The sequence below is a fragment of the Danio rerio genome, chromosome 10 (genome assembly GCF_049306965.1).
Source record: "Danio rerio strain Tuebingen ecotype United States chromosome 10, GRCz12tu, whole genome shotgun sequence".
NCBI classification, from domain to species: domain Eukaryota; kingdom Metazoa; phylum Chordata; class Actinopteri; order Cypriniformes; family Danionidae; genus Danio; species Danio rerio.
The window spans coordinates 8,407,048-8,422,472 of NC_133185.1; the positions used below are offsets into that span (position 1 = coordinate 8,407,048).

The 15,425-nt window shown below is 37.3% G+C and overlaps 1 protein-coding gene across 1 annotated transcript in view; it reads right to left on the reverse strand.

The window, feature by feature from the left end:
• The window catches only part of inpp5ja (inositol polyphosphate-5-phosphatase Ja), a 40,878-nt gene that overhangs the window by 24,333 nt on the left and 1,120 nt on the right, over window positions 1-15,425 (reverse strand). The window contains exons 2-4 of the mRNA XM_009305130.5: window positions 11,017-11,673; window positions 2,918-3,025; window positions 2,612-2,720 (exon numbers count right to left, since the gene is read on the reverse strand). Of these exons, the coding sequence (XP_009303405.2) occupies window positions 2,612-2,720; window positions 2,918-3,025; window positions 11,017-11,660 (861 nt within the window). The 5' untranslated portion in view covers window positions 11,661-11,673. The remainder of the gene's footprint in view (window positions 1-2,611; window positions 2,721-2,917; window positions 3,026-11,016; window positions 11,674-15,425) is intronic.

Here is a 15,425-nt window from a genome sequence, read left to right on the forward strand (position 1 = left end):
GGCTGGGTTAGTTGGCATTTCTGTGTGGAGTTTGCGTAGTCTCTCTATGTCCGGGTGCTCCAGTTTCCCCCACAGTCCAAAGACTTGCACTATAGGTGAATTAGTGTATGTGTGAAAATGCAAGAGTGTATAGGTGTTTCCCAGTGATGAGTTGTGGATGGAGCATCCGCTGCGTAAAACACATGCTGGATAGGTTGGCGGTTCATTCCGCTGTGGCGACCCCTGATTAATAAAAGGACTAAGCCGAAAAAAATGAATGAATGACAACTATTTAAATGTCTGGAATCTAAGGGTTCAAAGAATTTAAATGTTGATAAAATGACCTTTAAATTGTCCAAATTATTTTTTGAGCAAGGTAAAATACTGAATTTTGATACTTGTACTACATGATATTTACAAAACATTCTAATCATTTCTGGCACAAAAGATAATGTTCAGGATTTGGTTCATGCAGTGTGTTTTTGTCTATTAATACACTTGTGCGACATGAGAAACAAGTTTTTTTATCCAGGGTCACATTTTTAGATAGATTTTCAGACATGATGAACAAATCTAAGGAGACACATGTTGACTAGTAAAGAGAAAAAGATCCACAAATATATACATGCAAGATTAAAACAAATTAAATTCACAAATAAATAAAATAAGACTTGCAAATAAAAAATGTCTCCACAAATATATTGTAATAGTATAGATTTGCCTGACATTAATTTGTGGATCTCTTTTATTGTTCTTTTTTTTTCTCCCACAACTTGGCAACTGGTTTCCCAGTGTTGTATTGCAGCTGGAAGGGCATCTGCTGCGTAAAACATATGCTGGATAAGTTGGCGGTTCATTCCGCTGTGGCGACCCCTGATTAATAAAGGGACTAAGCCGTAAAAAATGAATGAATGACAACTATTTAAATATCTGGAATCTAAGGGTTCAAATAATTTAAATGTTGATAAAATCACCTTTAAATTGTCCAAATTAATTTTTGAGCAAGGTAAAATACTGAATTTTGATACTTGTACTACATGACATTTACAAAACATTCTAATCATTTCTGGCACAAAAGATAATGTTCAGGATTTGGTTCATGCAGTGTGTTTTTGTCTATTAATACACTTGTGCGACATGAGAAACAAGGTTTTTTATCCAGGGTCACATTTATAGATAGATTTTCAGACATGATGAATAAATCTAAGGAGACAAATGTTGACTAGTAAAAAGAAAAAGATCCACAAATATACACATGCAAGATTAAAACAAATTCAATTCACAAATAAATAAAATAAGACTTGCAAATAAAAAAATGTCTCCACAAATATATTGTAATAGTATAGATTTGCCTGACATTAATTTGTGGATCCCTTTTATTGTTCTTTTTTTTTCTCCCACAACTTGGCAACTGGTTTCCCAGTGTTGTATTGCAGCTGGAAGGGCATCTGCTGCGTAAAACATATGCTGGATAAGTTGGCGGTTCATTCCGCTGTGGCGACCCCTGATTATTGAAGGGACTAAGCCGAAAAGAAAATGAATGAATGAACCTGGCAACTCGGCCATTGTTTCAGATTTAGAAATGAAACGGAAGAAAAAGTGCAACAACAGTAGATCAACTACCAATTGTAGATGACACAAACAAGATGCTTACATTTCCCATTTCAAGACAACACAAAGTTGTAAAATGCAAATAAATAAATAAATAATGATTTAAATTAAGTGACAAAAGTACAATGAAAGTTTAGCAATGTTTTCACTCACCAAATAAAAGGTATTCTTTAATATAAAAAGCAAACATGATTGGGTATAAAAAGAGTGTCTCAATCTTTGCAGACTGATCACTGTGTGCCAAATGTTATGAGAGATTTGTCAAAGAAGATCACATTTAGCAAAGCAACATTGCAAAGAAATGAGGTTTTCTGACTTTTAAAAGTGGGTATTGTATAAATGCATAATTAAATGTGTTTATAAATTTATAAAACTATTGTGAGATAAAAAGTGGGTAAAAATTATATGGACACTGGTTCATTGGTCCACAGACCACATACCCCACTAGCAGTGAATATGTAAGAAAAGATTTGAAACAGTTATGGTGAAAGAAAATCTTATTTACAGAAAATTCATTCATTCATTCATTTATTCATTCATTTTCCTTCAGCTTAGTCCCTTTTAATCAGGGGTTGCCACAGTGGAATGAACCACCAACTATTCCAGCATATGTTTTATGCAGCGCATATCCTTCCAGGTACAGTCCATTACTGGGAAACACCCATACACACTCATTCACACACGCACTAATACACTATGGCCAATTAGTTCATCCAATTCCCCTAAACCGGACTGTGGGGAAAACTGGAGCACCCGGAGGAAATCCACACAAACATGAGGTAACATGCAAACTCCACACAAAAATGCCAACTGGCCCAGCCTGGACTCGAACCAGCAACCTTTATGCTGTGAGGCAACAGTGCTAATAACTGAGCCACCATGACGCCTTTCACTGAAAATATGTGAATTTATTTTGGTTTAATAATTTATTAACTTTGTCACTTTTCAAAGCAGTGTTCTGTGTTTACAAATCTTTATTATTTGCTAACGAACACTATTACGCATTTGAATTCATACTGACCAACACATATCCAAATCGACTGAGTGTGTCCATGCAGAGCTCACTCCACTGGTCTGTGAAGAGAGCATCTTTGAGCCTCTTGTTTATCATGGAGTTCACTTCCTGCAGTCTAAAGAGAGAGACAAGGACAGAGCCAAAGACAAAAACAGACAATGATGAGTGGAGGCGCGCCATTAAAACAAGGACAAACAAGGTGAGATGACAAAAAGGACATGGAAATGTGAGAATGCAGGCAAAAGTAATTAATTCTACAACATCACTGGGAGTTATATTTAAAAAATGGCACTATGCCACAGACTTTCTCACCCCACGACAAACATGTCAGTGCTTCCATTTTCAATGCCAGGACCAAACAAGGACGTGATGTCATCAGGTGGCATACCAGAGCCTACATTCCATGTGACAATGTGCACTCTAAAAGTAAACGCACATTGGAATAAATACTTTTGTTTTTCTTTTATAAATTTCAGCTACAAATACACACACACACACACACACACACACACCATACAAACAGTGGCTTTACATTAGTTTGCAGAACTGTCATTAAAATATTGTTAATACCATACAGCATAACAATTTAAAACAATTTTATTCATATAAAGCACAGTTTAAATACACAGTTAATTATCACCAAGCATATAGATGCAAAGAGACTAGGGCTGCACAATATTGGAAAAAATGTAGATTTCGATATTTACATTTTCTACGATTAAGATAGCAACTTTTCAAAATGTAATAATTTTGGATTGATTGGGATTAATAGGCGATGCAGTGGCGCAGTGGGTAGCATGTTCGCCTCACAGCAAGAAGGTCGCTGGTTCGATCCTCAGCTCAGTTGGCGTTTCTGTGTGGAGTTTGCATGTTCTCCCAGCGTTCGCGTGGATTTCCTTTGGTTACTCTGGTTTCCCCCACAGTCCAAAGACAGGTGAATTGGGTAGGCTAAATTATCCGTAGTGTATGAGTGTGTGTGTGTATGTGTGGATGTTTCCCAGAGATGGGTTGCGGCTGGAAGGGCATCCGATGCGTAAAAACCTGCTGGATAAGTTGGCGGTTCATTCCGCTGTGGCGACCCCAGAATAATAAAGGGACTAAGCTGACAAGAAAATGAATGAATGATTGGGATTATTTTGTAGCGGAGTGGATAAAATACAATAAAACGACTACAAGCAGAAATAAAAATAGCAAATACAAATAAAGAAGTCTAACGCCCTGTTCACACGGGGCCTCAGCATCAACGCTTGACTGAAGGCGTGCCTGAAGTTGAGGCTAACGTGATCGTCATCACAGCGTCAGCCAATGAAATTCAGTCAGCAATAGGCCACTGTCTAGCTGCCATATTTGCATTTAGCGATCTGATTGGCTGACGCTTCCATCGGCTCTTGAAAAGTTGAGCTAGTCCCAACTTCTGCCGCGAGCAACGCATCTGCCGACGGATCCACAATGCAGTTCGGCAACGCTTGACGTCACCCATTCAAAGTGAATGGGAAGCATTAATGCTGACGCCCCGTGTGAATGGGGCGTAACAGCCCAGCAGGCACGCAACTTCATAAGATATTAGCATTAGGTTAGATTTAGATCATGACATCAGGTGACCAAAATTCAATGTCTAGCCAGCGTCTAAGGATAACATTAGTTTGACATCCAATAACAACGTCAAATTACATTGATATTTAATTGATTTTAGGTTGTATTAGAAAGTGACCAAAATCCATTGTCTAATACATGTCATAGTGGTAACGTTCACACAACGTCAAGCTGTAACATGATTAGACATTAATGTTTGGTTGATTTTAAGTTGGACGTTGGACATTGACGTCGGCCAGATGTTGGGTTCTGACGTCAACCCGATTTTCATTTCCAAACAAAATCCAACATCCCCACAACGTTGGAGTACATTGGGGTACAATGTCAATAGGACGTCATGTTGACAACCGGTGCCTGCAGGGAGTGTACAGGTACAAAAATAAAATAATCAATTGTACAATAAAGCTGTGTATTCTTCATTGTGTAATTAATTAAATACAGTTCATCTTTGGTAAAGCTACAATTGTAATAATTTCTTGTGCTCCAATGCTTTAAATTCGCTTAAAATGTTAACAGGCCTTAAAAACATAAGCAATTGATAAACTTTCACTTTATTATGGTTAAACTGAAATGACTCCAAAATTCTCATGTGTTGTACCAGGTCAACTACAATCCTGACTCCATATTGAACATTCTGCAATGTATCTAGGCATGGGACGATAACTATTTTCAAGGTAAAGTCATGGTTTTAACCCCACCAAAATATTCTGTTATACCGTTCCTACGCCATATGTACGATTTTTTGTTTGTTTGTTTGTTTTTTTAGGACAACAGTATCTCCAACAAAAATGTATATCTAAAGATGCCGATTTAAATTGTAAAGAAATCTGTGTTTTTTGAAACTAATGAAGACAGCAGAAGTCATTAATTATTATTATTTTTTTTTTGCTGTTTTATGTTTACTGTTGTAAAGTATTTTAAATGTTTCCCAAAATAAAATATATTGGCTGTTTCCGAAATCACCTACAAATCAGTAGCTACTGAATTTGATTGTACTACTCCACCAAGTAAAGTACATTTTATGCAATATGAATGTGAGTAGTAGGAATGGAGCTCAGACGTAGTACGGATGCCATTTTGTCATCATCACGTGACATACTCGCTACACCCCATTCATGAATTCTCTCGTGGTGTGTAGCTTCCATCGGATGTGCACTTCAGAATCTCGCCATAAGTAGTAGGCCATCTGGGTACTTACTGTTTTTTGAATTCTAAATGCGGAAATACTATATGGCTCGCATTCTGTTTTTAGCGTACTATATAGTATGAAATTATGCAATTTCGGATGCAGCCATTTTGTTTAAAGCAGAAAAAAATTCTTGTTTTTTACCCAGAAATTTAAAAAGAACTTATTTTAAAACAGTAGTCACAATACCGTGAAAATGTGATATTTTCATCCATACCGTTATCATACCATTAAAATTTCATACTGGCTCATGCTTACATTGTAAATCCCAAAAAGTTAAGTTAACTCAAACCATTAGAGGAAACCAATTGCAACAAATCATTTAAGTTCAAAAACGAATTCTAATGAGTACTGTCAGCTTAATCCATTTGAGTAAATGAAGCAATTTGAGCAGAGTAAAACCCAAAATTTGAAGAGAACTCAAACCAACTGAGTGCTGTAAAACCCAAAAGGTTAAGGCAACTCAAACCATTTGCTACAAACCATTTGCATTAAACTAATCTATATGAGTACTGTGTACTTACTCCATTGAAGTAATGAGGTATTTAATTGTCGTGTTAGTGAGGCCAGCAGGGGGCGCCCAATCTGTGGTCTGTGTGGGTCCTAATGCCCCAGTATAGTGACGGGGACGCTACACTGCTCAGTGAGCGCTGTCTTTCGGGTGAGACGTTAAGGTCCCGACTCTCTGTGGTCGTTAAAAATCCCAGGATGTCCTTCGAAAAAGAGTAGGGGATTACCCCCGGCATCCTGGCCAAATCTGCGCACTGGCCACTGTCCATCATGGCCTACTAACTCCTGAGTCTCCTCTCCACCAACCAGCTGGTGTGTGGTGTGTGGTCTGGCACAAAATGGCTACCGTCGCATCATCCAGGTGGATGCTGCACACTGGTGGTGGATGAGGAGATCCCCCCCACCTTGTTTAAAACGCTTACGTTAAAAGTGCCCAGAAATGCGCTAAATAAATGTAAGGAATTATTATTATTATTATTAATTAACTCATTAACGTCAACACTGAGTTTTCAAACGAGTAGAATTAACTTTCAGTACATTTTGAGTTAAATACACTGATTTTATTTGATAAAATTGACTTTTGGGTTTTACAGTGTAGATGTGACTATTGCATAATCAGACATTGCGATGCGATGTTATTACTTTATTATTATTTATTATTTTTATTATTATTATTAATCAAAATGCAAAAGCAAAATGCTCTCCATGTGTATGTCCCCTTTGAAATGGCCAAAATAATTTATCTTCATAATGTTCCTGCCTACCTTCACATCCAGTGCATACTGATGATATCTGGGTAGGCAGCTAACTAGCTTTTGGATAAGGGCAGTACTTTCAAAGCCTGGTCATATTCTCCTTAACATTACATCATAGCGCTATGAGTCATCATAATTACTCAAATCAAAAAGCCCTGGATAAATGTCACCTGCTGTAGCCTATTTAGCAGCTTCCAAAACATGCTGAAACGCTTTTAACTAATTAGAGCAAATGCACTATGAGTAAACAGAATCACGCATTATAAAGGCTCTGTCTGTACTGTCAAAGATGACAGGCTAAAGGATCCAGGAGCACATTTGTGTCTAGGAAGGCTGCCAGCTCAATGCTCCTGTGTCCATTCTGTCACCAGGCTCTGAGAGAGATATTATGCTGATTAAAGCGATGAGAATGTCTCAGCTCTGCTAGGATGCTTTCTTTAGGTTCATTATTGCATGCTGATTCTTCAGTATGTCCACAGTTTAATGACCTCAGTGGCTACAAAATGAATACAAAATCAGCTTAAAGAACTGATTGTCCTGTTCGTATCAAGATGTTTTTCATCCATAAATGCAAAAATTGCATATTGCAGATTCAAGCAGTTGAGTCAGCTAATGGGACGCTGACAAAACTGACAGATTCTCTCACTTCCGGCCAATGGACACAAACAAAGCCAGCAGAAAATCCAATGAGAGAGAGAGAGAGAGAGAGAGAGAGAGTGATGCAGTCAAATCCAACAAAATCTCACTGCAATTCGTAACTTTTTCATTTAGTGGCTAATTCGTACAAATTCGTACAATCTAATTCATACATTTTAGTACGATTTGCGTATCCCCCAATGACGGTTGGGTTTAGGGTGGGGTTAGGTGCCACGCCTCCTTTTTAAAATCGTACATTTTCTTACGACTGAACTCGTACGAATTCGTACGAATTAGGCACTAAACTGCCAAAACGTAAAATACTTACGTTTTCTCGTGAGATCAGGCTGGTCAAATCCTATAATTTTACTTGGACAGAGATATTAAAGAGATATCACAGTTGTAAGAGTGAATGAACAAATCAGAACGAATCAGCATTTTTAACAAATTGGTTGAAAGATTCAATGAGACTCACTTGTTTAGTTCCTGTATGAATCAATTTAAAGAAATATTGATGGAATGATTCAATGTCTCACTCATAAAGATATGCCAAACTCAGAATTGCAAATTAGCCCATATTGCTTTTAGTACTTGTACTATGTTTTTCTAGGGCAGAAACAATAAAGGGAAGTACAGAGTATCCGGAAAGTAATCATAGCGCCTCACTTTTTCCACAGTTTTATGTTACAGGCTAGAGCCTTATTCCAAAATGCATTTAAAAAATGGGGGGGGTGGGGGGGGGGGGGGGGGGGGGGGGGATAAGAAATAATTTGTGACCCCTCAGTTTTTTGTTCATTCAAAACTGAAAATTCTTTCTGTCATTAATTACTAACACTCCAATCATTCCAACCTTCAGAACCCACATTTAGATATTTATCATATGAAATAGCAATTAATTATGAAAATTGTGAGATTAAAGCTAGGTATATAGTCCAGAGATCTGGTCTCCGCTTCAGGTCAGTTGCACCTGTATGTAGCCTTTATAACGTGCACACGGCGGCAGAGGCACACTCAACTCACACGGGAGAAAACTGGACTACAGGATGACATGAGCTGAGCAGTCTAATTCATTACATGTTTTGTTTAACTAACTCTTTAAATACAACCCTCTTGAGCTCTAAATGGAAAAAAACACAGAAGAAATTTGCTGTTAAGTTAATCTGAGTTTTTCAGTTAGAGGATATGTTGCCTAACAACAAAGTTTAGTTCACTACACAGTCCAACAGTAGTCATTAATATTTTAATTGATTATATTCACTATTATTATTATTTTCTTAAATTTAAGCAAGAATTGACAAAATGCAGAACCCTTTTGAATGTTTGCTTTCATTTTGACATGCTAAAGCACACTTTTACAGTTTTGTAAAGAAACATCCCATTATGCAGCAGCAGTCAAGTTAGGACACTTAAATGCCTTTTGTGTTTAAAGGTAATCGGCCTGCTAAGTCAAGTTTACAGTTATAAATGTGTGTTATCCTAAAATTTAACCAGTTTTCACAGTGATAACTGTGGGTTTTTCAGGCTACACTAATGCCTTAAAATGTAACAAATTATTATTATTTTTTATTAACATTAAATTGTAACATTTAAGTTTTTCCTAACACTGATGTTGGTTGGGTAATAGGCTACATGAAGTGTGATTACTCGGTTCACTATAGGATATATTTATTTACCGGTTATACAAACAGTCTAATCGTGGGTTAGCTTGCATGTGTGGGCACAGTTTCACGTCTTTACCTAAAACTTTTAACATTTATAGGCCTATTATTTGAAATGAAAACGGAAAAAATAAGGAGAATATACTACGATTTAAAGCACTCGTTTGGCGCTGAAGTCATGATCTGTCTGCATTAATAAACGATATCGTTGCATTACCTTCATTGATAAAATCTGTAATTGCAAAACTGTGCATATTATTATTACTATAAAAAAAAGTATATTACTGCCTTAAGTCAGTACCTCAGGCAGTAATGCAACGTAATAATAAATGTGAATGAATAGCCTATATGAAGGGAACAAGAGGGACCAAAATCAGTCAACAGGTCTGCGTGCCGCATATGGGCTTAAAATTCCCCCTCAGTTATGACATTCTGGTGCCAGGCCTGATGCCAGGTGTTACATTTGGAGAAAACCAGGCACCGCTCTTCACCAGACTAATATCATCCCTACAGTGAAGCATGGTGGTGGCAGTATCATGCTGTAGGGATGTTTTTCAGCAGCAGGAACTGGAAGACTAGTGAGAATAGAAGGAAAGATGAATGCAGCAATGTAAACTCAAACTGGGGCGATTGTTTATCTTGCAGCAGGACAATGACCCAAAGCACACCGCCAAAATATAAATGGAGTGGCTTCACAACAACTCGGTGAATGTCCTAGAAAGGCTCAGCCAGAGCCCAGACCTAAATCCTATTGAATATCTCTGGAGAGATCTGAAAATGGCTGTACACCGTCGCTTCCTATCCAACCTGAAAGAGCTTGAGATGTACTTCAAAGAGAAATAGGCAAAAATTTCCAAAGACAGGTGTGCCAAGCTTGTGGCATCCTATTTAAAATGACTTGGGGCTGTAGTTGCTGACAAATGTGCATCAACAAAGTATTGAGCAAAGGCTGTGAATACTGATGTACATGTGATTTTTTAGCTTTTTTATTTTTAATAAATTTGCAACAATTGCAGAAAATCTTTTTTCACGTTGTCATTATGGGGTATTGTGAGTAGAATTTTGAGCAAATAAATTAATTTAATCCATTTTGGAATAAGGCTTTAAATTTACCCTTTGTTTTGTTCCTAAATTATTCAGTAATTTTGAAAGATTTGTTTAAATTGAGTGTGCCCAAACTTTTTCGTATAAAGGGCCAAAAACCAAATATCATCAAGAGCCATGGGCCAAAGGTAAATATATCAAACTATATTACACTAAAGTAGCCATGGGTGATTTCTTAATTAACTTTATAATATTTCAAAATAAAAAGAAAACATTTTTTAAATCGCATCATCAAATGCAGCCTAACTTTTTTAATTATTGCAATAAAAACAAACAGCATTTATAATACAGTGGAGTTTAATGCTGAATACAAAAGTCGAGCAGAATCTGCCTTTGGCTTGATTTGCTCACCAACCTCTCTGCATTGTCGGTTGCCATTTAAACAAAGTCTGATAAATTTACAGCATTTCATTGAAAGATTTCATTTTACTTAGCTTTTAACAATAAAACAAACAAAAAAAGGGTTATATTAAATTTGAATTGATAATCTCAAAACTATCCCCATCATTCTCACTCTCTTCTCAGATGAAATGGAGAGCCATATCAAATGTTACCATGAACCAACTTTGGCCCGTGGGCCCTAGTTTGGGCATGTCTGGTTTAATTGAGTGATTTGAAGATTCACTTATAAAAACAGCCACTTTTGTTTTGTTCCTGATGTATCAGTGTTTTCAAATGATTTGGTTGAATTAATGATTTAATGATTCATTAGATACAGACAGCCAATCTTAAGGAGTGATTTTACACTAATTGGTTGCATGATTTATGTAATAACATAATTATGAAGACAGACACTTCTGCCATTGCTGAATGAAACAATGTTTTGAATGATTTGGTTGTCTGAATTATTCTATGACTTATAAAGACAGCCACTTTCTAGTAACTCTATGAATCAGTGTTTAAACTAACGTTGCAATTATTCACAGACTCAACCATAAACAATAATTATACATTTAACTGAAGTCTCACCTGAAATCCCCCTCTTCGTTGATAGCCTTGTTCAGTTTTTTGTCAGTTGTGTCTCCTGCATTGGGTACGTCTTGACTTTGGATCAGCTGATGAACAGGGTTAGGTGGAGGGCTGGGGTTTGAGTTAGAGACTGGTTTGGGCATTAGGTTATTTAGTGTGTTTGCACGGATGGGCTGTGCTGGAGGGCTTGGAAGTGTTGGTGGAATGGATGGTGGATTGAATCCGAGTTGAGAAGTGGGGCTCGTTGGTTTTTGAGAGTTGCAATAAGGCAATGGTGATTCAGTTGGGGAGATTGACAGCAAATTGGCCATTCCTGTAGCTTTAACCTGCAGTAAAGGCTCAGTTGGTCTTGAGACTTTGATTGATGCTTTAGTTCCCAGTGCTGTTGGCCTGGGTCGACTGATGCTGATGTAGTTTGTGGACTGTGATGTTGACTCTGGTCTGGCTCTCTCCTTAACGCCTGGGTTTGTTTGCGGCACCGGGGTCTGTTCCAACATTGGTGGCTTTCCAGTTGTGCCCATCTGGCAGTTTGATGACACGGGCAGTTTGCAGGGTTTTCCAAGCAGGGCTTGGACTGGAGGTTTATGGAGTCCTAAGACTCCAGCAGGTCCTTCCGGCATTGAGCAGCTCTGAATGGGCTGCATTTGATTTATTTATCTGCAGGGATGACACAAAGAGGCATGAAGGTGTTAAAGGAACAGTTTAGGTTTAGTGCTGGTAATCAACATTTGATAAGTTAATGACAAATGGTGTTGAATATAAAAGAGTGTACTGTTAACGAACATCCCAACGCCATCCACTAAAAGCAGCATTTTTTTTTTTTTAATAATTATATTTATTGGATTTTCACTATAATACAGAAATAACAACAATTCTTCAAAAGATACTCACACAACAACAACAAAAATAATGACAACACAGAACAATGTAAAAGGGAAAAAAAAAAAAGGCTCAGATTACCTATAAAACAGCACTACCCCACATGAAATAGATCGGAAAAAAGGGATAGTAAAAACATTGTATGTTTTACAGAAAACAATAGTTACAATATTCCTTTCAGCATGATAGGGCAAAGACTAGGTTCCAAATAGTCCAAGTATGGAGTACAAACTTTGAAAAAATGTTCTGTTTTTTTGTGTAAAACATGGGTAAGATGTTCCAGAGGAATCAACTCAAAAATTATCTTGTGCCAACCTTTAAGTGATGGAGATTTATCACTAATCCAATTAAGCAAAATATTTTTTCTGGCAGCAAAAGTCAGTATATTATACAATTTCTTATTCTTATATGAAAGAATGCGTCCATTAGGTATACCCAAAATCAACGAAACTGGGTCTAAATCCAATGGCATGTTAGATCTTTTCCATTTCCCCCAGCACCAAGGACCAGAATCTTTGTAGCTTGTTACATGACCACATACAATGCGTTAAAGTACCTACATCAATTTTACATTTTAAACACATAGGTGAATTAGAAGGATTAAATAGATGTCTGCGGTTAGGGGAGATGTGAAGTCTGTGTATTATTTTATATTGTATTTCCTTTGTACGTGTACAAACAGATATTTTCTTAGCATTAGACCAAATATTATCCCATGTTTCCTCAACAATATTAGTAACCAACTCCTTCTCCCATTTGGTTTTAATTCTCTGTATGTCAGGGGATGGGATTGAGCATACAGACGCATAAAATCGACCCACAGCAATCTTTCCAGATGATAAAAATAATAACCTCTCAATAGAAGATATCTCACAATTTTTAACAAGTGTTGTGCTGTTAGTGATGTAATGTCTAAAAGCAGCATTTTAAAATAAACAAGAAAGTAATACATTTTTCCAAGGCCTTGACAGACAACCTAGATAGTGTTTTTTACATTTTTTTAACTGTCATGACTGTGTATGTCCACCAGATGCCACTGTAGTTCGCCAGCAACCCCCAGCGGACTACAGTGGCTTTAGAACTACATTTCCATACATTCTTTCGCACACACACCCGGTCTCTCATCTACACTGATTTATAACCACAGCTGTCTCCGTTCTCCGTGATTACCTGGACTATATATTCAGTCATTCATCCTCTGTTTGTCAGTTGGTTGTTGTCTTCCTTGTGGTATGTGTTTGAATCCAGTCTTGTATCTTGTCATCCTGTATCCAGTTTAGTATCTTATCCTAGTTGTCAAAGTCTAGTTTTAGTTTAGTCTGTTTGAGTTCCTGGTTTTGTTTGTTTTGTTATTTTGTACTTTGGATTTTTGTATGTTTTGTCACTGTTACTGCACTATACTATATTAAATCTGCACTTGGATCCACACCCTTTTTGTTCCCGTTTTTGTTCCTGTTCTTGATCACTAACGTGACAGTGACAACCTGTTTATACACTGGCTATAGAAAAGCAAGTAATACATACAAATTATACTTAATTAAATAAATCAACTTATATTGAATTTGGAAATGAATTGTAAATGGCGACAAAAGCAAGAAGAACAAAATGGAAAAAGTGACTAAACCAGAAAATAAATGCTGTGAATGCGGAGTAAGATGAGAGACCTGGCTTTTGTGTGTCCTTCACACTCCTCTGCCTTCTCCCACGGTCAAAGACTGTTTCTGTCTGCAGTGGACAGATGAACGTGTGAAGTGCTTTGGACTATACCCAGAGCTGAACGTCCCCCTCTACAGTTCTCCTCTCTGGCTCTCTGCTTTTCCTGGGACGTCACTACTGACATCAGTGAACTACAATCAGCTAAGATCAATCCTTTTCTTCAAATGACAACTATATACCCTCCGCTCTGTCCTGATCTACTTTCCTGTTGCCTGGCAACACTTTTCAGTCCCAACACCCCCCTTTCCAAACATTTCCACTCTTAGCGTTTAATATTCAGGAATATTTCCATTACAAACATAATTCTGATCGATAGGGCAATTTTTGAAGAAAGTGCAAGCAATAATGGCCATCACAGAGAGTAAGTAATGATGCTTCGTCTCCATCTGCAGCAGACTAATAGCTTAGAGCTCTTATACACTAGTGTCTTGGGACAGATATTCGGTAAAAAGACAGAATGCTGTCTCAAACAACGATTTATATACAGATTCCTAATGGGGTTTAGCCATGGAGAAATGCAACAATTCATATAAAAATGAACTGGTAGGTTTATGGCTGGTGCATTTTCCGCAAATCGGAATTCTGATGAATGAAAATCAACACAATGATATGCAACACTTATGTCACATATGAATATAAATTATATGCTACTTTTATAAAATATCCCTGTGAATTACCCTACAGCAACTCGATACATTTGGGCATGGTGATATGGTCAAGATGACCAGCTGATTTAATACCAAGCATCAAGTGCTAGACGAGCTGGTGAGAGTATTTCAGAAACTGCTGATCTACTGGAGTTTTCATGCACAAACATTTCTAGAGTCAGAGGAGGATGAACAGATGGTTTGAGCTGAAAAAAACACAACAGTCACTAAAGAATGGGGTATATGAACATGGACTTTGAATTTCAGCCAGCCAGCCCCTGAGCTTCCCGATAATTGTCGTACCATACAAAATTGCCATGTTTAAGATCTGATTTCTTTAAAAAACTTCTTCACTGCCTGGCTGATATACAATATAAAGTGGTATCAGACTAAACAAGAAGCACATCATTAAATAATATTTTTCCAGACCATTAAAATATGGAAATTAATTTTACAGCAATATTTTAATGGAATTTCTGTGCTAGCCTGCTGATAATAATGGCGCCTACGGCTAATGGCAGCGCCGGCAAGTAAATGGTCTCTCGTCTCTTTTCATACTTTAACAACCAAATAGATGCTTCAGTCTATTTAGCTGATTATTTTTTAATTACATTACAACATTAATGCTGTAAAAGGCACCTTATGGATTGATAATAGTGACATAAAGCTTTCATCAGAAGTTCATCATTGGCTGAAAAACACTAGCTGTGCATGCATGTAGCCATTGCTTAGGTCTGCAAAGGAGCATCTCTGACTCACACGATATTTCAAACATAAAGCAGATGAGCTACAGCAGCAGCAGCAGCAGCAGAAGAAGAAGAAAGGTACATCTGTGACTCTTCTGTCGAGAAGAGAACAGCAATCTGAGGATACAGCTTACAAGTTACAATCAAAAAGTTTGAGAAATGAGTGCTTAGTCTGATGGGTAATTTCATCTGCCACATTCGACGGCTGGGTCAGAATTTGGTGTGAAATGAATACTTGTCTATAAGGATGCAGGACTTTTTTTCTCTCAGTGTATATAAATATAAATTATTGTCATTACTGTTATCCCAAACAATTACCAGAAAGTAAGTTGATATATTTTTAAGTCCATATTGTCAATCCCTAGTCCATATCATGAAGTATCAGTGGTTCCCAATGCTGGTGTTATGCTTTGGGGATATT